The sequence below is a fragment of the Manis pentadactyla genome, chromosome 2 (assembly GCF_030020395.1).
Source record: "Manis pentadactyla isolate mManPen7 chromosome 2, mManPen7.hap1, whole genome shotgun sequence".
Taxonomy (NCBI): Eukaryota; Metazoa; Chordata; class Mammalia; order Pholidota; family Manidae; genus Manis; species Manis pentadactyla.
Genome location: NC_080020.1, coordinates 100,580,939 through 100,608,588, shown reverse-complemented (window position 1 = coordinate 100,608,588; position 27,650 = coordinate 100,580,939). Strand labels below are relative to the sequence as shown.

Genomic DNA, 27,650 nt, shown 5'->3' with positions numbered 1-27,650 from the left:
CTGCATGCTCAAAAATACTGCAAAAAAGGGCAAAATCCAAAAATTTTGGAGACCTCTGCTGTGGAGAGTAGAGTCAGAAGACTACAGAGCATAAGAGTAGAGTCATAAGACTATGGTTATCTGTAGCAGAAAATTCAGCTGAGGAGACTGCGTTTTATATGCACAAAAGAGTTCTTATTCATTGAAGGAATCATTTGATTAATTTTAACAATTTAATGAAGTCATCAATAGACTCAGAGCCACTGTCTTGCTTTTTTTATTGAACAATCATAAACTTATCCTTTTAAAACAAATCCTAGCAGCTTATCCAGCTTACATTCAAAGACCCTCCCACACGCACATTCACAACTCCGCTGGCAAACTTCAAGAATAAAATACAGGTAAATGGTGAAATAATTCTCAAATAAGTCTTCACTCCAAATAAAATACTTCTGCAAAAATTTCCTAGCAAAATCTAGTCCAGCAATCCCATTTGTGCTAAGATCCTCCCAAATGTGCTCATAATTCCAAGTTTAAAGGAAAAAAATGTGAGAATGAGCTATATTTTAAAGTTAATGTTTCCTGCTGAAAATTGACTCTTTCCAAACCTCCTAAGAAGCATTTTCTACATCAAATTTAAAACATCTAAGTTGCTACACTTACTTTTAAATAAATTCCCTCTGTTGCCCATTTTTGGACATTTTATAAATCCATAATGACTAAATTTTTCTAGGTTTTCCTTACACTTATTACTCTTAATATTACTATAATTATTATGAGTAAATTTACCATGGCTTGAATGTTTGAAAACCTTATAGAGTTACACCTTTATTCTAACCATTTTAAACAAACAATATTATGTTCATTTTCTCAAGAGGGTGATAAATATAGATATGGAGGATGACTCATACTAACATAATTGTTTACAAAAATATATAAATATTTACCTTCACACCTACCCCAAGTGGGCAAAATACTTCCCAGCTCTCTCAGTCTGAGGTGACATTCTTTAAGATCATTTATGGAAATGTATGTTTGCCTCCTGCCTCAAAACCATCCTTCAGATAGGATAACCTGGGACCTACATTAGCAGCCCTTTGAAACCTGCCTCAAATCAAGGCTGCTACTCAAACTCCCACAAGCATCAAACATCCCACTTCCCTCAGGGATTACTTTGTTTTGACTTTCCCCAAAGTAAAAAAAAAAATGCACAATTAAGTTCTATTGACACTACCGCAAGAAAGATTTAAATCTCATGCTCCCCTCCTCCCCCACCCCCACCTTCTCTTGTTGCTGACTCTTCCTCCATCCCGTATTCCAACATGAATGTACATCCAAGTCACAGAACCGCAGACCCACCGCAGTCTTAGGTCTGACTAGCTTTCTCTTTGGCTGATCTGTCTCCATGTTATTATCTAAATTGCAGTTTTAGTTCTTCAATATTACTATAAACACATATTTAACAAATTTATACATTCAAGTACTTAACAAATATCTAAAATTGTTCAGTCATATGCATTTTATGGATTGTTAGTAGCCCACTTTCTTTTTTCTGGTCCCACTCTGAATCACACTTGGTCTCCAAAAATTACATGTTCATATGCTATAATCTAGACAGTTCCTAAAATGTTGGCTGTGTGTTGAATGATCGTTAAGATAGTCTTCTCTTCGAAATCCGACCGGGATCAGCGCGGATTTAACCATTTCCTTACAGGCGACAGGGCAGCCTTCTCTTTCACAAGCTCTTCTCTCACAGCATTGCCGTCTCCAGAAGCCATGTCATGCTCTGCAATCAGAAGGAATGCAAATCATGTCCAAATGTCTCCAACTACAAGGTCAAGTAGAGTTCTGTCTTATTTTTGTGTTACAATGGATTTACAATGAAATCTTTAATAGATTCAGAGTCTATGCTAATTGTATTCACCTGCTTTCTGTCAATTAGCAACTCTAAGATAGCACCCCCTTGAACTATTCATACACCTATCATCACCTGACATTATCAAATATGTGCACTTGCCTTTGTTTTTTTTCTGTAAAATCTCACTCCACCACTAGAATATCAGCTTCATGAAGGCAAGGACTATCTTTTGTTCACTGCTATAGCAGTGCCTGGAACACAGTAGGCACTTAAATACTTACAGAATGAGCCAATGCTGTAGGAACAGATTTCTAAGATTTTCATACTATCTGTTCTAGAAGAGGGATTGGCTTATTGGTGTGGCTCCAGAAGGCAGACCAAAGGGCTGAACCTTTATAGAGATAGTTCTTGCTCTACATGAAAGGAAAGTTTGCAATATTTAGAATTTTCTAAAATGAAGTTTCTCTGCTTCTAAAAGCAATAAGGTGAGTTTGCTTCAGCTGTGCATATGCTGAAATGGAATGCTGTGAGATTAGTGCAGCCTGGAAGATGAATGTGTGTAAATTCATGAAATATTCCAGGTCTTACCACCCCTAACAATGCCCCACGCCCAAAAAATAAGTTCCTTGTGAGTTCCCAGTTTTAGAAAGCTGGAGAGCTCACTACCAAAAAAAAAAAAAAAACCGTCTTACCACCCCTAACAATGCCCCACGCCCAAAAAATAAGTTCCTTGTGAGTTCCCAGTTTTAGAAAGCTGGAGAGCTCACTACCAAAAAAAAAACAAAAAAACGAACAACAGCAAATGGAGACAGCCCAGAAGCCCACTTGCCGAGAGTGTTGTAAACAACAGGTAGCAAGTTAGAGAAGACAACCCCGAGCAATCAGGGTGTGGAACGGGACTCCGGAAGTCCAAATACTGATGAAACTTGGAGCCATTTACAAAGGCTGGGCCCAAGCAGATTTGCACAGAAGTGATGTGAAGCCCACTGCAAAACTGAGACCCCAGGGCCCCTTTGTAAACTGGCTCCTGAAGCCCAGGCGTCCCAAGCAGACAATGCAGGACTGAGCAGCTTCCCCACAAAGTCTTTAGGATCTTCTGCTCTCCTTCCCGGACCTAAGTTTAACAAGATTCCACGGGTTTAGCTAAGGAAAGGAAACACCTGAGGTCAGAAAACGCTTTTTTCCATAACTTTCTAGTAAGACTCTTGATACCTAATGTGGTTACAGAATATTTTTTGTGTGACCTATACTGTAACTTCCATCCAGCAGTATATCTGTTTCCACAGCATCTAAACAGTAGTCAGGATAGTTGCAGAATCTGCAAGCAAATTAGACGGTGACAGGCCAGAGGAAGACAGACACAGTGCAGAACAGGGCAGAGGGCCTGCGCCTGCGGCGGGAGGGGCGGAGCTGAGATGCGCATGCGTCCCTGAGGATTAGTCCAAAGGAGCGCTGGTGGCCCCCAGACACTCCTCCCAAACACCAGCCAAGATTCACAGGGGATTCAGTTCTCTCTTGGTGGGAAAGATTTAGGTGCAAACTTAAATGAGTGAGAGGGTTGCACAAGCTGTTCTTTCAAAGTTCTTTCCAGCCTGCAGTTTTAAGAAAGCAAAATAAAGACAAAAGAGGTTGCAAGTGTTTGAGGCAGCTAGCTGTACTGAGACAACAGGTTTCAAACCTGTATAAAGGCAGTCAAATCATTCAAAAACTTTTTACGTCTCAGAAAGTAGATTGGTGGTTGCCAGTGTTTGGGGGCTGCGAGGAATGGAGTAACTGCTTAATGGTTGCTGGAGTTCTGAAACAGAAAGACGTGGTGGCTACACATCTGGGTGAATGTACTAACTGCCACTGAATTGTTCACTTTAAAATAGTTACGTAAATTTCACCTCAATAAAAAACATTTTTTCAGGACTTAAAACTCAGTCTTCTTCCATTTTGCTTTTCAAAGACTACAGGTGAAGTCATAAACATTTAAAATGTAATAAATATGTATAATAAGTAAATAAAAAGTAAAAATAATCATCTCAATTTCCAGATGAAATATTTACGAAGCTACTTACCTGTTAGTTAAGAAAAACTGTTTTCATTGTAAATTAATGTTTAAGGGCAGTGCTACATTTGAAAATAATAATTCACTTAAGTCACAGCATTTCCCCTTTATCTTAATGGTGCCCATGTATAAAAAAGGAGGTAAAGGTGGGAGATAAGCACATTTGCCAAATATTCTGAATCTTAATGTTATTTTAAATGAGCTACTTCTAATTTGATGAATCTTTACTGTACTTTATTCAACAAGATAACCAAATATGGACATAGCACCATCTTCTAGGATGTGTGTCTCACATTCTAACAACCTGTGTAAGAAATACAGATGCATAACAAGCAGCATGTGAGTATTCCTACAACTTCATTCAAGGGTTTGGGGATAATCCCAAGATACTGTCTCTTATCCTCTCCAAAAATGCATAAAACACATGTTTGGAATTATTCCATTTAAATGCTTCCATTCAGCTAAAAAAAAAAAAAGAAATGTTCTATATGTTTTATTTTGGCTCTTAAGCCTTATCCAATAAATTCCTCAGAGTATTTTTTCTATGTGAAGTTGGAGAAAAGTAGCTTTGTCTAGTAGGTATATAAAGCAGATCACTAAAGAACTTAAAGAACTTTGTATATCTTGGGTTTTTATTATAGATTTTTTTGTTGTTAACCAATCATATTTCTCCTCCATATAAATGAGGTAAACTTTTTAAACAATTGTATAACCCTCAAACCTATTAATGAAACCTTTTTAAAAAACAGCAGCAACAAATAAACCCGACAGCCATCTGCCTTTCCCTTGAGTAAAATGGACAAAAATCACTCAAATCAACATATTACTCAGCAATGCTTTTTTAAGTTATTCAAACTGAAAATTTGTTTGAAAATTTGAAACTATTGTTCCGTGTCTGTACTGGAATCAGTTCTTACCTGTGTGAGAAACAAATCTGTTGGAAGACTTGGCTACTGAATATTGGAAGAAGGGAAATTTCAGGCATTTGCCAGTCACCCTGTCACATATGCCCGACTGACAATGGCACATCTCCTTGCATTCCATTCCGAAGGTGCCGTAGGGACAGTCTGAGGACAAAGGGAAGGTTCAGAGAGGAAGCCACTCACTGTTCATAAGCCTCTGTCCTTACAGCCCCTGTGGGCACAGCCACAGGATTTAAACAAACCTCATTAATCGTTACTGTCAGATAAAACTCAGTTCTCAAAAACACACAGGCTTTGAACGCTGGGACTCTAAGTCACAAATGTGAAATCACACACTAGGTCCAGATCATGGACCTGTCCGTTGTAATGTCCTGCTGTGAAGTTTGTTGAAGACAGCTGTATGTAACCAATATCCTTGAGCAAGTCCTAATTCTGGTTACTTTCTGCTTAGATATCAACAGACAGGTTCTCATAGGCTACCTTTGTGATAACTCAGTGAAGGTGGGCAGTTGAACAGGCAGATGCTTCAGCTCCTCAAAGGGTTTAAAAGATGAGATGCTGTCTTTGAATCCACCATATCCCCAGACAATTTACCTTTTTAAATGTATAGGACAGGGCTTCAGACTACCTAGGCTGCCAATCCCACTCTTTATGAAGTGATCAATCCTCAATTTGCTTCTACTCTTATCAACTTCCTTATCTGTCAAAATGGCAATACAACTTAACTCCCCCAGAGAGTAAGAGGATTCATAGCAAAACTCTCTGCAAAGCTAAGATGCAACATGTTAAATGAACAAGAAAGCTGAGAATTTATTTGTATACCTACTAAAATCTAAAAGTTTTTAGAGCTCCCATGTTTTCATACTCAAACTAAAACATACTATATTGAAAAAAAGAGGACAAACTCATTTATTAAGAAGGCATAAGAAGGTTTTTATGCTATAAACAGCATCTCAGTAGACAAGCCAGTCTTTAATAGCCAAGCAGAATGGATGCAGAATATTAATTCTCTTTGCATGAGAATATCCTTATAAATGAACAATCATAAATGGGTAAGGAATAAAGTTGTGAGGCATCTGATCCTTTAGCAATTGGATATGCCACAGAATGAGCAAGGTAGATATTAATGAAATGTATTTTTAAAGGAGATTTAGGAATGGTCTTTTCCGTGTCCTTCAGATCACAAAGGAAACTGGTTTTAGACAGTGGCCTCGCTGCTGGGAAGAACAGTCCTTAAAAATAGATCCTGAAAAAGCCACTTGCAGAAAAGCACATAGAATTGAGATCTGACTGTGTCTCCAGTGATATTAAAAACTAAAATCATAGCCAAATTCTCAGTTATACTTCTGTTGTATCCCCCAATGTATTAAATGGTGCTAGGCAGAAAGTAGGTGTTCAATAAATATGTTAGCAGGCTAAGTATTATCTGAGCAACACAATACAAGCATCTGAATATTTAGTAAATATCTGGATATGAAAAACAATTTTCAAAAGAATGTTCTGTAAAAAAGCTGAAGGAGGGAGTTAGCAAAAAGTAAAATTTAATACCTCCATCTAGAGTTGTTGAGGTTCACACAGGCTCACTGTTTACAGCAGAGAGAAAAATGTTTGAAACTAGACTCACTGGCAATCTGAAGGATATAGAAAAGAGTAATCTGAAATATCTTTTTCAAATATATCTCATTAAGAGCTACCCCAGTCACCCAATGGAATAACAGTGCTAAAGACTCCAGAGAGGAGAGGGCTGGGGATAGACAAAAGAGGTGAAGACAATTAAGAAGTATAATCTCTAGTTATAAAATAAATAGGACACAGGGATGAAATGTAAAGCATAATGAATGTAGTCAATAATATTGTAACAACTTTGTATGGTAACTAGAGTTATTGTGATAACCATTGCACAGTGTATATAAATATCTAGTCACTCTGTTGTGCAGAAAACATATGTATAGACATATATGTCAATTATTCTTCAATTTAAAAAAAAGACTCCAGATGCCTACAGTTTGTTTCTTTGCCCTCATGTGATAGTGCATTCACAATCACATTTACAGAGGCGATTTTATGCCAGGAGAGAAAGCAATCTACTGCACATACTTGCTATATCTTAAGTATGATTGTGTTAACCACTTCCCCCCTAATTTCCTTAAGTGAAGTACTGTTTTCTTGGCTGATAAGCCCTATAATTTACAGAGAATACAGATCTTATCCAGCTGAAAGAAATGTATGTGAATGTTTACCAAAGTCTACCTTTTATTGGTTGTAAGCAAAAACAAATTAAGCAAAACATAAAATTATTCTTATAATTCAAGCATTTATTTCCTAACCTTCAGTATGTTTTATGGATTAAAATGTGATTAATTTGTAAAATATTTATCTAAGAGGTAGGAGAATTAATGAGATTAGCTCAATACTGGATGACTATCATTCAGAAAAGCATGCAGTTGTATTAAATACATAAAATACAAGAATTATTTCAAAGTTTCCCAGTCCTTTTCACAATTTTAAAAGGTCCTTTGTGTTATAAAACTGATGTACAGGGCTATAGCATGTGTTGCATCTTAATAACTCTATGATAAGATCAGGAGGTGTCCAAAAATAGAATATTTTTAAATCACCATTCTTTTGATTCTAAACATTTTAAACATATTAAACATTTTCAACTACAGTTATTAACCTTGAACTAAATTTTACAAATGTTTAACTACATTGTTCAGAAAACCTAGTAGTTTTTCTTTAAGTCTGTAAGACTGCCAACCTCATTCTTCACAGACTTTCAATTTTTACTTTTCTTTACTGTTACTTTTGCTTGTCTTATACCATCTGCTATTTTTCTAGATGACCAAAAACCTTTATGAAGTGGAATGATGTTTGCTTTATACTTCAGGGTATTATCTTCCAAGAATGTGTGTTGTTTTGTTAGACTGAAGTCTACCCTATTTCACAAAGTGTATTAGTGCTCAACAGATATATTTCATCTTGAGAGATGTCCTCCATCCGGTGGATCCTTTCAAGATCAAAGAATCTCTAAACTCTTGGGTTAGACACCACCCTCAGGGGTTATCTAGTGCAGACCTTACTAGTGCAGTAATCACTGTCTTGCAAAAAAAACGAGTGCCTAAACCAGCCAAGACAGATTACCTGTCAAGTTTCTAAAGTTTTCTAGAAAAGGACATAACACAATTTTCCATTGCAACTTTTTTTCTTAAATCTCCTAAACATAATAAGTGAAATGTTGTATCTCTGCACTTTCCTCACACTGGGTTCAGTGGCTACTTGCAGAGTCACCTTCCCTTTCTCCCTGTGACAACACCTGTATGGGGCCTTGTCCCTAACCCCCCTGCACTTTCCCTCTTACTCATTAGGAGGAAAGGCTCCTCACCTCCCAATCACGCTAAAAACCCTCTGTGTGCCCGGGGCGGGGAGGGGGTCACTCTTTACCTTTGCAGATACCAAACTCGTCACCAAAATCATCCTCCTCACTGTAAAACTGACACCTCAGCCCCGGGCCACACTTCACGCCATCCATGCCCGAGACTGTGCGGTAGCAGGTTTCTCCCAGCCCCGCGGCGCACACCCGGCAGCAGCCACAGTCGTCGAGCACTGTCCTCCTGCAGCTGCTGCCTTTGCACTGGTTAGCGTCACAGCTCTCCGGGCAATCCACCGCATACTTGGTGCTCCAGGCCGCCGCCAGGTGCGCGGGGGCAAGCAGCGTGGCCAGCAGCAAGAGGCTCTTCATGTTTCCCCCGCAGCTCGGCTCTGCTTCCCGCGGCGCGGGCTTTGCTGGCGGGAAGCAGCTGTCCAAAGTGGTAGTTGAGCTGCTGCCTACACGTTTATGAGTTTTATACACTGGGTTGCCCGCATGCTTCTCCGTCATCAATTTCCTCAACCCAGCAGCAGCGCTGTTCTCCTGCCAGGCTCCCTTGTTTTAGTTTATGAAATCCAGGATGAAGGCTGGATTAACACGCTGCTGCCATCCAGGAATTGAAAAGCCCAAGCTGATGTCATCTGTTATGTTTAGACGGTTGTTTTGCATGAGGACTGGAGAACTCGCTCACATCCGTCTCAGGGACTCAAGGACGGCTGTGGAGGGGGGAATAAAGAAGGCTGCGCACCCTGCTCAGGATGGGAATTGTTCCGACACCGGCGTATCTCTTGGGGTGTAGCTTTGTCTCAAAGCCTCCGCAGGTCGGAGGAAAATGGTATTGACGTGAATCATCAGGGCCGAAGAAGCTCTTTAAGAAAAATAAACAAATAGTTGGTATTTCCCCTCAATAAATAGCTATGAGATCATTTGGAAGAAGAAAGGGTTACACTGTGCCTCTTCAATACTTGCAAGAAAGAAAATATTTTGAAAGGGATTTTTTAAAGACCATCTCTTCCTTCCTCCCACCCCATCCTTAAATATTATTTCTAAAATGACACATATCACAGATAGCTAAGTTTATCATGGATGTAGCTCTATTTCTAGGAAGATATGGAACTGCAGCTGAGCATTTCCTTAAAATTAGTACAAAAACCACAGAAGAGGTAAGATGCTGCTGGCACTGTTTCTGGGTTACTCAGTTCTGGAAAAACTTATCAGCTGGACTTCTCCTGACCCGAAACTCCCTGGGGAGAAGGCTCATCCATCACCGAGCCTGCTTGTCCAATGACTGAGGCCGTTCAGAACCCTTCCCCTCACCTCCTGGCATCTCTCAGAGCCTCACGAAAAACCGCCCAGCAAGGCAGCCAGCCCAAGGCAACAGATGAGCCGGCAGGGGAAAGGAACGTGGCCCAGAGAGGCAGGGCCCAGGGGAGGGAGAACATTACCCATCAGGAGACAAGGTCTTCATGCTATGGAGGGTCACAGGACACAGGGCCCACTGTGGAAGACAAGCAATCCTCTGAAAATATTAACTGGAACGAGGCCTTGTTAAGCAAGGTTTGTGGGGCAGAAAGAGCAAGGTGAAAGAGGAGAGAGGAGTGTTCTTACCCCAGCCACGTGCTGGATTCCAAGCCCCATCCCCCATTTGTCAAAATAGATATAAACCCAGTCACCTAATAAATACACAACCAGTAAAGCTTTTAACTTTCGGTCTGTCACAAATTAGCTATGGGCAAGCTATAGGACTTCTTAGCCCCAGCCTCCTCTTTTGAGAATTGACTGTGTTTGGCTAATCTCTAAAATGTCTGACCTCTCTAGAAGATGAGGCAGAGGTCATTGGATGTGACTTGACAATTAACCATTGAAAGTGCGATTTTAGGAGGTTGGAGGGAACAAGAATCCTGCACTGTAGGAAACTAAGGAGGTAGGATATCAAGGCAAGAGTCTTAGTTTTCAGATCTCCCAAATTTTCTATAATAACCCAGTATGGAATATTCTAACTGCATCTCCTCAGAAGCACACACATACTTAGCATTTAACATTATCAGTAGTGGGCCACGTCCACTGAGTGCATAGTATGTGCCAAGCACCATTCTGAAGCATTTTACATGTATTTACTCACTTGATCCTCACCATGTACATCACTATGAAGTAGGTACGTTTTCATATCCATTTTAAGAATGAGGAGAGAGTTCAAATAATTTTCTGAGGGTCCCCAAAATGTCAGAGGTTGAATGTGAACCATGTCAGTCTAATGTCAGAGTCACACACTCTACTGTCTATTTTAACACACACTGCTTCCATGATAAACGGTTCCGATGGCCTAGTACACAATTTAGGCTGCTTCTCTGATTCTTGAAAATATTCCCTATTCAAACTTTGTCGAACACCACTTTCTGAGGAGAGTGGTAATTGGAATAGTGGTTAATAATAACATTATCATTAACCGTTATAGAAATGTTACTATATAACAGACACCATGCTAAACACTTTATGTGGATTACCACATTCAACTTTTAAAACAACCTTAAGAGCTTGGTATTTAGAGATAAGAAAACTGAGACTTTGAGGAATTAAGGAACTTGTCCAAGGACACAAAGTTAGCAAAGGGTGAAACCAGGACTCTAACCCTGGGATAGGCCATCTCAAGAGACTAGAATAAGGATTGCAAATCAAACACATACGAGGCGATCCAAGTGGGTGAGGTGGTAAGCAATACCTGGTGTAATGCAGTAGGAAGGAGTGGATTATGTCAGCCTGAGAGTACATGCCTCCACTAAGAGAAATGGCCACTCCTTAGGGCTAGTGGACTGCTACCATGCAGGAATATAATCCCACTGTGCCCAATACAGACTTTTTAATGTAATACTCTAATTTTTAAATGATGATCAGTATTTCATTCAAGTTAGAAAACATTATATATGCCTTCATTTCTTATTAATTGGATCCAGTCTGCATACCAGTTGGGTCTTGCTAAAAATTTTGGGTTCTGACAGTGCTAGATTCGAATCTCTGCTCTGCCACCTACTACCTAAAAAATTTGGAAACTTAATTTAATGTCTCTAAGCTTCCATTGCCTCATTGTATACAATGGGGTTAATAATACTTACTTCATAGGACTGTTGTTAAGATTAATAAAATAAGGGATGCAAAGTATCTCTCAAATAGTTTACATACAATAAATGGTGCCTGTTCTTCATTTTCAAAACATAGTCATCATAAAGTTGTCAGTGCATAAAGAAAAATAATATCTTATTTTTTTATCTTTTATTCTTATCTTTTATAGGAATTTAAGGAAGAAACAAGTCCTTTGAAAGTCAAAATCACAAGTGTGAGGGGAAAGGGGAAGAAGAGTTGCTTATGGACAACTGTCTTTTGCATTTCCAAAAATGGACAATACCTTCAGTAAATGACAACTAAACAGAGAGCAGATGAAAGTTGAGAGTAGTAAATCCACACTAACAGTAAACCAAAACATAATACACAAAAGAGTGAAGAAAATATGCTCAATAGAGTTCAATACGTAGTTGCTGTGAACTCATTGTGGGGGAAACTTCAATTCCCCCCAGGACCCAATAAAAATTGTGTACCAGCACAATCCCCAAGGGATTTTTCTCTAGTTGTATCTTTTTCTTCCCCAGCCATGAGTCCACCTCAACCACTATTTTGAAGAAAGTTAGCAATAGCCACAAAGGGTTAGGAAATCAGAACATGAATAAGTGAGGAGCCAACTTTACAACAACAAAATTAAGGTGAAGGCAAAGCAGTGGATGCTGGGGGCATGAGGCCCACCTTGCTCACTTTGCCTTGTGCTGGGGCTGGCAAACCTCTAACCTTGCTCTGCCTGTGCATCAGTTGTCTGATCATAAAGTGAGAAAGGCCAAGAGGAATCATATAAACTTTTCACAACTCTGGAAACACAAATCAAGCTATGGTGGGTCAAACCATTCTAGCTAGAAATCCAAAGGAGAGCTGTGGCCTTCTGCAATGGAGGCCAGAGAAACAGTAAAGCCAAGAAATTATTTGACTTAAAATCCTTTTCACTTAAAATCCCAGTGTGATTTTTTTCCTGAAACTTGGTATTGTGCCCAGAAGGCAAGCATGCCTAGGTGATGTGCACTGGTCTTTTGTGCTTGGTTAGGGTCAGCATGGTTGCTTATAATTAAATACCAAGCACTTTTTCCGGGTAGGCAAAGTGAGAAAGGCTCTGAAACAGTTCCAAACCCTCATGGTCAAATCAAACTGTCCTATGCCTCTAGTGCCTTCCTCACAAGACCCTTTACCAAATAGGTTTGCTTTAAATTGAATTATGAAGGCCACCTTGAAGAAGATAATTTCCAAGGGTCAAGTGAAGTGTGTGAGACTTTGTTTGTAGTTTAGCTTCTGTTTTTGTTTTTGGTAACATATGAAAGTCTTCCTGCCTTGATACTCGCTGATGGCAATTTTGCACATGCCTAGGGCAAGGTCTAGCACATAATAAGAGCTTAGGACTTTAATAAACATGTAAACATAACCAACTGTTGCCCAGAATCATTTTCAGAGAGTAAGTAGCAAGCTAAAATTGACACCAATGTATTTCCCAGGCAGAGCAAAGTGAAGCCCAGGTTCTTGGAGGGTTTGAATTGAGCTGCAGACTGTGAGTGCTTCTTTGTAGGAAAGAGGTAGAGGTTTCCAGAGACAGCAAAAGCAGCCAAGAGTGGAATGGGGTCTGAGAAGAGAAAATAGTCCCACCATGTCGGCTCCTGCACAGCAGCCCTGGGTCTGGCAGTACCACATCCAAGCTCACGGGAACTCCTTGTGGCTGATGGACCCTAATGAAACGTATCTGCCAAACTGACTGAGCTTTACAACAGTCACAGGTCAGCTGTCCCAGGCTCTGGGCACTTCTCCCGGAGCTTCCTGCCCTGGGAACAGCTTGCAGGGGTTCCAGAAACAGGTCTGCCACTACCAAGTTAGTGATCTTAGGAAAGTCACATGACACACACTTAGATCCCTCAGCTCTCCTCTCTACATCAATAATGAGTTCAGAAGACCAAAAGCAGCATAATGACTATTATTAACAAGAGTCTAAATTTCTAAGATTTGCTTCATTCTTTAAAAATGATCTTATGTCTTGAGGCAAATATTTTCCCAAAAGAAATATTTCTCCAGTTCTCCAAGTTTCAGTTCTTAATAAAGAACATTTTAACAGTAAAAGGGAAGTCAAAGCTACTAGCAATTTTCAAAAATTACACCTATTCAGAAAACTAAGGTGAAGTGCACCTGTTTTAATTAGACTTCTTGCCTACATGGAGCCCTCTGACTTGTCTTAATGAGCGGGTCAAGGCTGCAGGGACCTGGGGATGGGGGGCAATAGTACACAGCCCTACTAGAACAGTGAGTATGGAGGAGTCTGAGAAGATAAGGACAGGACACGCACAGTGTCTCGATAACCCTCAACCACAAATCTCCTGGTACCCCTCAGATAACTTTGCCATCACTTCTAGGGCTCTGGGTCTGGGGGAGTCCCCCAAGGAAGCAGACAGAGTATCAGGTTGTTTCTTAACCTTGGCCAAATCTAGAAACTTCAACTTTGGGTTCACACTGCCAGGAAATACTTTAGAGTGAGAGAGCCTAGACTTGGGAACCCATGAGGAGTTCTCACTACCCAGCTGCTTACTTCCCTTTGCCCCCAACTCTGGCAGGCAAGTTTTTCTGACAGTTAGCTCCTTCTCAAATCAGGGCTCTGGGTCTTTGAAACCATCTACAAGAGATTCCAGCCATACAGTGTCTTTCTACCTCCAGATACAAAGCCACAATTAGAAGGACGGGCATTGCCCTGACACAGGGCAAGAAGCCGTGTTGAATAGCAAAGTAGCTCTGAACTTGGAGCTGGAAGCTGAGTCTGCTTCCCATCTGCCACTGGTCCTGGTGTAAGACTACGGCCAGCCAGCCTGATGAACATGCAGTCATTTTCTCAGCAAAATATAAAGGATAGAGACACTGTCCCTTTTTCAAAGAGATGTTGTAAAGATTAAAGGATGATGTAGATGTGAAACATGTAGTCAACTCTGAATGTCCATACAGGTATAAAACATTATTACTTCTCCTGTAAGACAAATTATACACACACACACACACACACACACACACACACACACAAGAAAAAGAGCCAGTGGCTTCCTGTCTCATGCCTCATCCATTCCTACATTCACCTCACCTTCTACAAGATGGTGCAATTTGCCACTCACTTGATTTTACAGAATGATGGCTGAGCACCCACATTCTCATTTAGGAAGACTCTCCCATCTCTCCCTGCAGCCTGCCTCACCCCATCCTAGTGTGGGAGCCCTGAACAGCTCACAACTTCCCTTACAGGTCAAAAGTACTTTCTAATCACCAGTTTCCTAAATGACTAAAGAATTAGCTTAGGCACTGAAAGTCATTAGACATTAGAACCATCTGACATGAGAGAATGTAAGTTTAAAAAGTCATGTTAGAAATTACTGCTATTGCTATTGCTAAGACGTTTGGAATTTTCACTAGGGATTTTGGAAAGACTGGGATTTCTGATTAACACAAGAACCATAGGAAATGATTCTGCTACTTTGCTTCTCTAATAACATGGCACTTCCTTTGCCTAACCCTAAACTAACCTCTTTAAAATATAATAAAATACTAATCAGGACCACCCTCACCAAACTCATCAAAGTCTGTCTAGCAAAAAAGAGCCTTAGCCTTTAAATATATGATATGTGTGTTGAATAAATGATTGAATATTTTAAAAAAAAAAACAAAAAAAGCTAAAGGTAAACACTAGAAGGAGAGAAAGAAAACTTCCAATCCCCCTATTTAAAAGTTTTTTAAGAAATTGACAGTTTCAGACCCAATCTCTAATCTGGTGTCAAAATATCTTGCCTTCTTTCTTCCTGGGATGGTCCCAGTGAAGGACCACATTGTGACCTTGGTTTTTTTTTTAAGTGCCTTGCTTTCTCTTGGCTGCCAAGGACCTAATGAAGTTACCAAACCTATAATCTGAGATGTCACTGAGGATGCCTGGGACAGGGTCAGTGAAGTGCACATCAGAGCACTGCTCCCCAAACCATCTGCTCAGAGTGTCCTGGGGAGCTTGTCAAAATGCCACAGTCAGGGATTCCAGTTTGGTGGATCTGGGATGGGCCTAGGAATCAACATTTTTAACAACTAAGCCACTTAATTTTGACAAACTCAAAAATTTAAGAAACCTCTAGAATAATAGTTTCTTCCAGTCACATCTCTTCATGCTAGCAGAATTAGTGCTTAATCTTTACTCTGGAGATTTCTGACAGGAAAAGCCTTATCTTTGAGTGACTGACCTATACATTCTAACTATATTAGGCACCTCATTTTTTGTAGCATATTCTGCTGATTCTAAGATTCACATCTTCACACGTTAACAGCATTGAGATACAGCTACTGGGATGTAATTGTCATTGTCTACATATGCACATCAAAACTTGCAGTATGAGTACCAATCACTTAGAAGAGATTCTCAAAGACAATAGTGGATGAAGCATTAAGAAATGCTGCATTACTTGTGATCTTGATGACCCTGGAGCCATGCATCTGTGAAAAATATGTGACATGGACCTGAGATTCAGAAGGTTCAGGTATGAATGTGAAGTCATTTAGGAATTGGCTAATATACCAATTTATTGAATTTATTTTTCCTTCCTATGAATGTTCAAAAGGTCTAAATGATAGAAATCTGTATCCAGATAAGTCTAAAATAGTGCTTCCAATAAGTATAAATAAAAATTATAGTGATATAAAGCATTATGTCAGAAAAATATTTTTCTTCCTTAATGATATATAAAATAATAGCACATATTCTACTGACAACATCCCAGATTCTATGAAATACAGTAATTGTCTAAATAAACAGACCTGCTTTTATTTCTGTTGACCCACCATCAACAGTGTGCTTAGCAGTAGAGTGAATTATTGTACCAATCTTTAATCTTTTATTAGAACTTCACATCATGAAATCAAAAACCTTATTCAAACATCATCCTAACTTGATCAGACCAGAGGTACTTTAGGGTGAGATTTATGTGCTGAAAATCCCAAGCTTAATATATGTGCTGAAAATATGTGTTTATATATATATATGTGTGTGTGTGTGTGTGTATACATATATATGTGTATATATATGTATTTAGGGTGAGATATATGCACTGAAAAGCCCACTCTAAGTTCCAAAGTGTGTGCACACACACACAAACACACATGCACACACACATGCACACATACCCAGCTTATATTCCTAACGGTGGATCATAAGCCTGTGTGTCCACCACCACTTCCAGACAGCATGCTGAGTCTGGCTCCTTTGTAAATATATTTAGGAAGTACTCACTGAATAAAACACCAAACAATGTCTCCAAGAATGAAAGGAGTCCAAAATACTTATGGCTTTCCATATTCAGTGTTCTCAAGATGGCAAATCAAAATCTGAACCTTATGGTTTAGTCTACAAGCTGGTCTATGAGGGATCAACAATTATTGCAAATGGATAATTTGATGAGTTTTGACTCACACTGATTTTTTTAGTATTAGTGTCTTCATTTTACAAACATAACAATGTAACTTCAAATAAGGCCATGAATGATCACCTTGCAAGCACCTCACATCCAGACAAGAGCCTATACTGAAAACAAGAAAATGTAGGGTACCTGATCCCCCCAGGAAATATCTGATGGGCACTTTTGAAGGGACCCGAGAGGAAACCACATAGTAAAGCTGTTTGAAGAAAGGAGGGTATGTGTGACATGTCTGTCATGATTACCTCTTGCTAGCTGGCTAACACACACACACACACCATAAATACACCATCAGCAACAACAAAAACTATGAGGGATTCACTCTGTTGACCAATCCTGCACAGTGAGCCTTCAGCACTGTTCACTGACAGTTGGAAAACCACACCATCCTGCTGCAGGAAGCCATGCTCCCCCTCTGGGGCCAGGATGCACCTTCAGAGCACACCCATTCAACTTCTCGTTCAACTTCTCATTCAACTCAAGGAAAATCTAAGACTTCAAATCACAAAGCAATGCTTTCCTCCACATACATTCCCACTGCCAGGGCAGCTGGAACAAACAGGTAATCAAGATCTCTCATACAGGAAAACAGGAGGGATGGGCTGAAGCAATAAATGTGGCCCCAGAAGGCCTTACAAGCCCTAAATATACCAGATCTCTGAGTTTAGAGTTAGAAAATGATTAAAAAGCAACTGGGGTCAGTTGTTTATTCAACTGCCAAGGAAATCAGAGTTAAGAAACATTTAATAACTTGGAATAATTTATTTTTTAGCTAAATATTTTTTTAATTTCTGTGGTTTTTAAATTTTGCCCTGTAGTAGTTACATAACATTAGTATTTACAGTTTAATAAGTTACTTAATATTTCTCTTCATAGAAAACCAAAAGGGACCAGATTGAAGGCAAATGTGTCCACAGTCGATGACAAATGTGGCCTCAGCCTCCTCTCCATCCACCCGCTTAACCTCTCTTCTCCATCCATGAAAACACTTCACCTTTCAAGGGTGAAATGCCAGGGGCTGTGTGACCTCCCCCGGTCCAGAATTAATCTCTCACCGCACTCAGCGTTTCTGCACTCCTAGCACCGTCCTTCACCTGCAGGGGGCCTGCGAGTTCCTGGGGCAGAAACCACTTTATGATCACTGCTGTGGTCCTCACAGAGCTGGGCCCAAGTCTTACACATCCAAGGGGCTCAAGAAGTGGCATAGCCTCTAAGAAGAAATCAGTAAACTTCAGAGACACCCTCACAAACCTCAGCCCTCCTCCAAGTGACAGTGAATCGGACAGACCTCCCCTCTGCCCACTGTCCTCCCGCCCTACCCAGGCCTGCAAGCATGGTGCTTTAAGGAGTGCTCTCCCACTTCATCCTCTTCTAAAATTAAAATGCTGGAAGCAGTTCCAGCATTATATCACTAGCACACTAATGGGAAAGTTTGTCAGATCCCTTCCTCTCGACCCTGTTCCTCCCGCCCCTGCCACCTGCTCCTACACAAGCCCAACACTCCCTGTGAGCCCCAGCTCCCCTGTCAGGAAGTAACGGGAGGTGGACGCAGCTAATTTGTTTCACCAGAGAGAGCAGAGGCTAAGGACGTATGATTCGGGGTCCTATCACTTAAGTTTGAATACTGAGTATACAACTTATTAACAGTACAAACTGAAGACATTTAAGTTGCTAAGGCTTGATTTCCCCAGGTGCAAAAACCCAAGAGAATACCTACTTCATAGGGTTAAACTGACACATGAAATGCACTGTCTGGCAGGTAGCAAGCCCTCAAAATATGTTGGTAACAACATGGCCTTGGGTTGGGCCTCCACCAGCTGCCCCCTCTTGCCCCAGCTCTCCATGACCCTGGGACTCCTGGTCTCCTTAGAGCACCTAAGTAGATGTACACAATGGGAAAAGGAGGGATAGAGAAGGTCCCCAGGAAGTGACAGAAGCTCAGGCTGTGTCTCCACCCACTAAACCCTTTGATTCCATTTACTCACAGGGGTAGGAGGGGGGATCAAGCTTAATTCATACAATCAAAAGTCAGTTTAACCCCAAACTGTTTAAGTGGTTTATTTTTATAGACTTGGCCTTGTACATGTGGAAAGAGCCTTCAGCATCATTCCAGGGTTCTGGGGGCTCTGCGGTCAGCAAATTCCAGCTTTGAGACTGAAGGTCAAGACAGCCAGGAGTGGGCCTTATTTGTAACAGTCCAACGGTTTCCAAGGGAGTGAAACAACAAGGCCTCGTAGTAGATGAGTCACGCCGACTCACGGAATCAGAGAAGTCACAGAGGATCAAAGAACGGATGCGCCTTCCAACTCACTGCCCCTCTGCAACCAAGAGGTGCATTTCACAGGGCTCACGATAATCTGCTCCGACTCATTTTCAGGGAGGGAGCCTAAGGAAGAATCAAGAGGAGATTTAGTTGCTACAGCCACTTGGATGCCTGACAAAGTGGGCTTCAGTAGAATAATAAAAAAGCCACATTTTCTCACAATACCCTCCCCCAGTCAAAATGAATGGAAGTCAAACCCTTACTTATGATGAAGGGAGATTAAAGACCTAACTGAGCAACTTGCAAAGCAAACAGAAATAAATACAGACATCATTGAGCAATTCATAATGTACTGCAAATAAATATTACTAATTAATTCAAGGGCACTTGTGTAACTGTTTTTTTAATGGACACATCTGTTTTGCTTTTCCTGTTTAATTCTTTGTCCCATCATGATGTTTGCCCACCAGTCACAGATGAGGTGTCACAGTAATGTCACTCATGCTGGGTCACACACTCAGTGTGCATCCCACTGACCATCTCACTTGGCAAAGCAAGGGAGGGGGGATGGCACAGTCATTGCGGCCTCATGAGCTGACATGCAAGGGAGTAGAGGAGATCTTGGAGGAGGGCTGGGGAGTGAGGGGCCTCTCTGTGTCTGCAGTGAGACCCTTGCTGCCAAGGCTGCCCTATCAGTTCCTGCTTGGGTCTCTCGTACACCCGGGCAACTGAGAAGGCAGTACACATATGCACTACATGCAACAGAGCAGAGCTCCCTGGGGGAGAGATCAGTTTCCCCATGGCAAATCCTAGAGCAGTGCACCAAAAGCCAAACAGAGCTTGGGAGCTCCAGTTCCCTACCTGGTGTGATCAGAGACCGGATACAAGAGCAACGTGACATGTCAGTAGCTCAACACCAGCTCAGCATTTGTGCTAGGGGAGAGGCTGGTCTTTCCTGGCATAATAGGGAATGAGGACTGAGTCTTGCCACTCTAGGATGTCACAGCCAGCTGCAGAATTCCCCTATATGCATTCATGGCTGGAGAAGCACCAGCCCCTCTCGTCATAATCACAGGCTGACCAGGACTAATTGCCACAAGTACTGGAGTTTCCATGGAGAAGCTAGCCTATTCACCTTTAACAAGTATATTCTTACCTCTACAAAGTGTAAACTGCTTCATACAGCCACGTACCTGGTACCCACACTGCCCACCTGGGCCCTGGCTATGGACTGAGCATAAAGGACAGATTTCCAAGGTACTGTGTGGTTTTGCCCCATTTGCCCTATCCACCCCAAATCTAATCTCTGCCCTTCCCTGCCCTGCTCTGTACCCTCTGGGGCTCCCTTGCCCTCCAGCTGATGGTTGGGTTTAGCCTGAGGAAGACACCAACAAAGGACCAGAGGAGGAGAGGGGCCAAGGCATTTCTTCTCAGCCACTCCGCTGCTTAGGCCTGCGTTTATGGCAGGCGCATATCCCTCCACGTTTATAGCTCCTGTTGGGCATCCTCTTCCATGGCTCAGCTCTCACCAGGTCACCAGGAGGAAGGACTTCTGCTGCTGCAAGTCCCTGGGTGCCTCACACCCCTTGGCCCTGCCCACGCCTCTGGGAGTAGTGCTTTTGGTAAAGTCTCCTCATTTGAACCACCTGACTCCATTCTATTTCCTGACAGGATCTGATTGAAACATGTATCTTCTCAGAAATAACATCCTCTGATTCTAACACTGGTGATCCAAGCAGACATACATACACTTTACTGAAACAATATCCTGAAAGAAATATATCATGGACACCAGAACTATGACGTCCAACTCAAGTGGGTAGGTAACCCTACCTGGGCTATTTCCTTAACTTAGGACTTTCAACTATAAAAGAATCTTTTGATAATGATTGACTCCAATTACATCAAGTTGACTAAATAGTTACCTTGAAAGACACATATATAAACATACACACACAAATGCATATGTATCTCAGCTATATATATAATATTACTAATGAGGTTTATCATAAAATTGGTGTTTACAGATGAACTGGAGAACAAGAATAACCCTGTTATAGACTTGACTGAACAGTCTCTTGTCTCTTACTTGCATTGTCCACATTCGGATAATCCTTCTATGTATGCTCCATGTTGACCTTGTTTTGTGTCCAGAACTTGATTCTTTGTCTATGAAATGAATTTCAGCAGGCACTTAGCTTTCATTGCTTAATTACTATGGAGTTTTGGCTTCACTCTGATGCACTGGGAAAAATGCTGGCTGCCTACTTCCTTATTCCTTGTCTTCCCATTGGAACAGTAATCTTTATTTCGTAGGTTAAAAATATATTTCAAGATGCCAATTGTTGCCAATGGTTATTTTTACAACTTTAAAACTTGAGAATGAAGAATTTTTTAAATAAAATAGAGTTTTACCATAATTTGGTTTTTTGACCCAGAGATTCAACATTAATTTTTCTAACCCTTTTCTCCAAAAGGATTGGTCATTTGGATGCACAGGCTTTCTCATCACCAGCGTCTTCTCTCTCCAGATTTCTCCTGATATTTTCACAAAACAGCATTCTGGGAATAAATAAAAACCTGAAGAACAAACACTGAAGAGTTTTCTAGATGTCTGGGATGGAAAGGCTGACTGGTTTGCTAGGAATTATCAAAAATCTCTTCTGATAGAACACTTTGAGCACCATGATTTAGATCCTACACCAAGCATCCTTGGCTGTGATCTGGGTTGGGCCCTTTGAGTACTGTCAGCTGGTGCTGCAACCTGCTGGCTTGGATCCTATCCAGTGAGTCACAAGGACACTTTTCTTAGATTTCTCTCTGCATGAGACTTTGTTCTTATAGGAGGTGCCTGGCAGTTGATAACACAAGGGAAGTGTCACTCAGAGAAGGGCCTTCTTCCCTAATATCACCACCCACTGCTCAGCTTCCTGTATTCTTAGTACATATTACCTGGAAATGGCTTCTGTGTGTGTGTGTGTGTGTGTGTGTGTGTGTGTGTGTGTTAATGCAGTCAGTGAACAGGAAGCCCACACTGTTCCTGAGGCCCTCCTTCTTCATGTTCTTTGCTTCATTAGAGAGGTGTTTAAAACTCATTTCAGTGAGAAGAGTACTCTCTGGTTGAAGTCCAAACTTGAAAATATTTATCTGGCTACCTCACACAAATCCATACACGTGTTGGGCAGAACTTAGCCTTAGCACTCTAGTGTGGTAGTTTTAAATAGCTCAGGGGCTTCTGGCTTACAATTACCCAACAGTATGCAAAAGCAGAGCATCATATCTAGATCCAGCCTCTACTGTACCCAGAGTGGGTGATGCCTATGTGGTGTGATTTAATCAAAACAAGGAATATTCTCTACTGAAACTAACTCCATTCCTGTCACCATACCTGACAGTCCATCATTAGAGATGCTTCCTCTGAATCTTTAGAGTTTTCAAAAGTATTTTTAAAAGATTAAATAAAATGAAAATACACTGTAAAATGGCAACACCTAAAAAACAAGCTATGAGATGTTGGTGAGTATTTGCTGACAATAAATCCTTGCGTATGAGGATTATTAAGAGAAATAGGAATACTTTGGGTGGAGGTGAAAATTTCAGAAAGCATAGAGATAAGTAAAAGACACATATTCAAACTTCATTTTATTTATTAAAGGAGAAATGAACAGAAGTGGATTTTGAAACATATTCTTGCCTGTTGTTGACACATATTCAAAGAATGTCTGGAGGAAATACTAAATTAAAGATCAGACTGATTCAACTATTGGCATCAAACCACTTACAATAAAATACGGTTGCTATCTTAAATACAAGGGAAAAGAAAATGAAGCTTCAAACATTAAAATTTTGTTGATGAAAACAATGAAAATCTTAATTTAGAATCTATTTTATGTTATTTTGATTTTATCAATGTGAATTCCCTTGGAGACATTTACTCAAAATGGCTCTATTATATTCCTGGTTCCTGACATTTCTGTGATTAAGACTATGGGATGGAAAAAAGGCTTTAGTATTCAAATATAGAATAGTAACTATAGATGTTCACCTATAAATTTTCCTTCTGATGCTGTAAATTTTGAAGCGCCCTCCTAGAAAGTCAGGAAAGAGTAACAGGTTATAGAATCTTGACTAAGCACATTATTTGGCACAACTCTCTGTCCATCCTTTTACTCAGCAAATCCATAGAATGCACTGTACTCTGTGAGGAGTTTAACAGGATATTAAGATATAAATCTATGTCTTCCCAAGCCCATCTTGCTAACAGAACCCATATTTTATTTAGCTCTCTATTCCTCATCAAATATGATCCAAACCCCCACTCAGCAGATGTGTCTAAGGCCAGTTCAATGAGAAATCGCAGACCCCTTGCCAGTGATTGGTTTCATGAAGCTGTGTAATCTGGTTCTGTCCAAGAAAATGTGGGAGGGAGAGGTGCCAGCATTCTTCAGCGGAAGGTGTGAGATCCTAAAATACACCTACAAGAATTGCTGTGTACTTTAACCTTCCCTTTACCCTTGTACCGAGATGTGACATCTGGGACCCTGAGGTTAGTGAGCATGGGGACTGAGGATGCACACCTGAATCTTGATAGTAACATTGAACCACTGAATTAATCAACCCTGGTGCCACTCTATCCCTGAGCTTCTTGTTATGTGACAAAGTGAATTTTCTAGCTTTTAAAGTCCCACTGGGTTGGGTTCTCTGTTACTTGCAGCTGAAAGCATTCCCTACTGGTACAAACTGCATAGACACAATCCTCAAGAAGATAACTGTCTCAGGGATGAATATGCTTAATATGATAAGTGACATAATAACATCAACACTTTGTTAATTATTACTTCTAAACTTTCCTCTTTCTTTTGGAAGAGGGAAAAAGCGCTACTGACAGGAATGATTAGGCAACAGTGTGGAGAAGGTAGCAGTTCCTACAGGACTTGAATAATAAGAGTAAGTGCTGGAAAGGCATAGAGGTAGTGAGTAGACATTTATTTATTCTCTCTTAATAGTAAGGAGGCTAAAGGAGAATAGTAGAAGGACAAGTTGGTGGAGTTATATTATGAAGAGAGATCAGGGTGGAAAACAAGAAAATGCAGTTTTTCCACCATGAGTTCTATGGAACCCAGGTCCTTTGGCATGCTCTGTAAGAAGAAAGTTCTGTGGCCCAAAGAGTTTGAGAAACTAAGCATACTATACCTACACATATCCCCTTGGGTAGCAATACCTTTAGCAGTAGCATGTAAAAGCTCTGAGAAGTCCTGCAGATGAAACTACATTTAACTTTGTTTAATTGCCTATGTTTCTGAACCTATATTTTTTCCTCAGGACAGCTATTATCACTCGTATGGCTAGTGCTCTGTTATACACGCTTTGGAAAAACCTGGGCTAAAAAGAATAGAAGAGACTTGCAGAAATAATTTGGAGAACAGAAAAAGGAAGGGTCAGTAAAGAGACAAATAGTGATCAAAGCTGTGAAGACCATCAAACAGAGAGTGTGACGGAAGTCGGGGCAGAGGCTTCAAGGAAAAGCTGGTCAGCAGAGTGAAAGGATGCAAAGAAGTCAAGGGAATGAGGATGGAGAAAAGCCCACAAGACTCACTGATAACATGTCTCACTAATTCAGTGAGAAATGAAACAATTTGTCAGGAGGACAAGAGAGAGCAAGAAATTGATTATGAAAGAAAGAAAAAGAATGATAAACTGAGGAACAAGCATGTGCAAGTGAATATCTTTCATGGATAGGTCTGAGTCTGTTTGCACACAAAATTAATGTAGGTGTGGATGGATGGATGAATATTGAAAGAACAGTCTAGTGAAGCTGTAGAAATTTAAGCTGCTATATAAAGAAACAATTAAAAGATTAAATCCCCAAGATTTGGGTAAAAGAATAGAGGTGTTCGTCTCTAGAGGTGTTCCTGATTGAGAAGTTAGGTAAAGAGACAGAGTTCACCTTCAACATCTGAAGTAGAAGGTGAAGTTATGGAGTCTAGAAAAGTTGGAAAAGGGGTCCTGGGAAAGATGAAAAAATTCTGGAAAGGCTATTGTGGCTAGTGACCTAGAGAATGGGTAAGAGATGAGTCAAAAAATTTCTAAAATAAAGGGAACACCTTACTCTTGACCCAGCCTACTAAGGTCCTGTGATTCTCTACAGCAGAGCTCTTTAAGCTAGAATCTGAGAAAGAAGTGGTAAGGGTGGTGTAGGGCTGAGCAGTTCCAAAGTGGATGGTTAAGGGGGTAGAGAAACCTGGAGTTGATATGTGGGCCTTGTTAACATGATTGTCTTGTTCAGCTTGAAAGATGTGCCCAAAGGAGAGCTAGTGGACATGGCTGAACTGTGAGAAGGCCAGTGATCAGAAATTTGGGATTTGAAAATTGTGAACAGAAAGCGTGTATTTTGGACTTCAGAGAGAAGAAGAGGTGAATTAAGAAAGTTGTGGAAGGAAAGAGGATTTACAAAGTTCAAGATCTAAAAGAAATAGCATGATATTATATGGTGGCTAAAAGCTATCAACCAACTCACCAACTGACAAGGAGAACTGAGTAGATAATGCTTTTGTGAGTTGATCTCTTCTCAGCCTCCTGGTCTTTTCTCAGTACTTGCTGTAGTTGCTGGGTTATTAGCAAATCAAACTTACACTTACTAAGCATTGCAAAGCTGAAATGTGCTTCGTTTTTTTGTACTACAAACACGAAGGTATTTAAATATTATTTACATGCTAGATAGCTAAAGAGGAAATGTAACTAAAATACTATTTTCTTTGCATTTATATCAATTTGCTCACCATTGAGCCCACTTACTATTACTCTTCTTTTTTGACTGATCTTTAAGACCACCTCATATATGAACGATAATATCTTTGCAGGGAAATGCTTTTCAATACAAATGACAAGCATTTTGTCATGTCTTTGGATATGCCTCTGGTATTTTTTGCCTTACGTAAGTCTTAAAGTGTTAAAGTCTCTAATCTATTGACGGTTTCCTTTGTGCCCTCCCCTCACAAACATTATTTTTAACTTATTGTTTCACTTAGTGTTTTTAATTATTTCATACACAATCTTTGCTCAACCTGGAATTTATGTGTGGTAAAGAGTAGGACAGGAATTCAGACCTAGTGGGGGAAGGGAGGGAGATGTTCAAGTGTGTGTGTGTGTGTGTGTGTGTGTGTGTGTGTGTGTGTGAGTGCATGCGTGTTGCTTGGTCAATCAGAAAAGATATATTTCTATCATACTTAGAACTACATGACAATTTTTACTTGAACTCATTCTAAATTAAAACTTAAAGATACCGAATCAATTGATTATTTGAGTTCCAGGTTGGCCACAGCATTTACTGTTGTTTCCCTTGTTAATGAATCTGATTATCCCCTTTGAAATGCCTACTATTTTGCCTGCTGTGACTTTATTTTTTTTCTAAAACCATTCTGATTGATTTAAGCAACTGAATTGCTTTCAGAATAATAAGATTATTCCTTTCTAAAGATCTGCTATGTAAAGATCTGTATATAAATATGACATATTTGACTAGAGACATCATCACAGTATCAGAGATATTCAAATATAAATGGAAGTATTCTATTACAAGGTCTCCATCCTCAGTTATCATTTCCTCTTTCCCCTGCAATATTTCCTGTCCTTCTTGCTTCCACTTTCCGTTTGGTCTTTACCCTTCCTTCTTTCCTTGGCATCTTTCTTTCCCTTGACCTGACCAAATCATTGAGCCAGGTTTTCTCCCTATATCCCCAGGAGGCTCTTGAGTCCTCAATTCCTCTGTGCAAGGCCAGTGTCCCCACAAGCCTGGAGCTTGGCAGGAAGGTCAGGGCGGCAAACCTTCCTTTGGCAGTTGTCCCTGCTGAAAGGATTTTCACATGTGTAACTCTTTTAGGACAAATAGTGCAGACAGTGTGAATGCAGTATTTTCTGGATCTGCCTCAGAATATTACAGGGACCACCCCATGTGGAACTTTCCCCATCCCTCCCATAACATTTCAACTGAGTAAAAATAAATTTCGAATACCACCCTGAAGTAGAAAAGAAAAGAAGAGCTTGAGGCTGGGAGAAATATTGGAGATAAGAACAGTGTCTGGCCAGGCAGCCAGCTCCAGGAAATCCCCATGTGCCAAATTCCCGAGGTGTTTTCCTGTGGTGGCTCCTTAAGCCAAGATCCTGTGCTCACCCATTGTACTTCTCGTCCACTCCAGTTTTCTCCTAGTTGACTTGGGGAGGAGTAAAGGATGAAGAGGTTAAAGGACTATTGTGTTACTTACCTCAATAGTGGTGGATAGGAAATATATTCATATTCAATAAAGGAAGATAATTAATATACAAAATAAAAAGTTTTAAATTTTTTATTAAAAGTTAAGGTTGAGGAAGATAAAACAAATTTGTCTCCATCCTGCTCTCATCAGCTCCACCATTCCACCAAGAGGCTGTCATAGAGCAGTTCCCTGAAGGATTCCACCTTAAGTAGCTTAGGTAGTGCCCCATATGCCCCATTCCAGCTCTCCCCGTTTCTCTGCACTGAGGTCAAGGCCAAAGCCCCAGGTCTGAGTCAAGGGATACTTTTCTTCTGCAGTTGCTCTCAGGTTCATCCATTTTAAGGTATCTCGTGGATTTGGAATCGGAAGTAGGATTTATATGTTTGGGGGAACTTTG

General features: G+C 40.5%; 1 protein-coding gene across 2 annotated transcripts; it reads right to left on the bottom strand.

Moving 5' to 3' along the window:
• Window positions 1-240: 240 nt before the first annotated feature.
• Window positions 241-8,812, bottom strand: ESM1 (endothelial cell specific molecule 1). Of its 2 annotated transcripts, XM_036900359.2 has the most exons (3): window positions 8,252-8,789; window positions 4,805-4,954; window positions 241-1,765 (listed from the first exon to the last, which is right to left on the bottom strand). In XM_036900359.2, exons 1-3 carry the CDS (start codon window positions 8,685-8,687, stop codon window positions 1,665-1,667), a joined length of 687 nt encoding a protein of 228 aa, XP_036756254.2. In that variant the 5' UTR covers window positions 8,688-8,789; the 3' UTR covers window positions 241-1,664. The 2 variants fall into 2 exon arrangements, with proteins under 2 accessions (XP_036756254.2, XP_036756256.2); XM_036900361.2 differs by lacking the exon at window positions 4,805-4,954 and having other exon boundaries at window positions 8,252-8,812.
• Window positions 8,813-27,650: the final 18,838 nt, after the last annotated feature.

Excerpts from the sequence above, each read along its gene's own strand:
- ESM1 (XM_036900359.2), bottom strand. The coding sequence starts at position 8,687 with ATGACGGAGAAGCATGCGGGCAACCCAGTGTATAAAACTCATAAACGT. Across the intron at positions 4,955-8,251 it reads CGAGTTTGGTATCTGCAAAG|ACTGTCCCTACGGCACCTTC; the intron begins GTAAAGAGTGAC and ends CTTTGTCCTCAG. Across the intron at positions 1,766-4,804 it reads CAGATTTGTTTCTCACACAG|AGCATGACATGGCTTCTGGA; the intron begins GTAAGAACTGAT and ends TTCTGATTGCAG.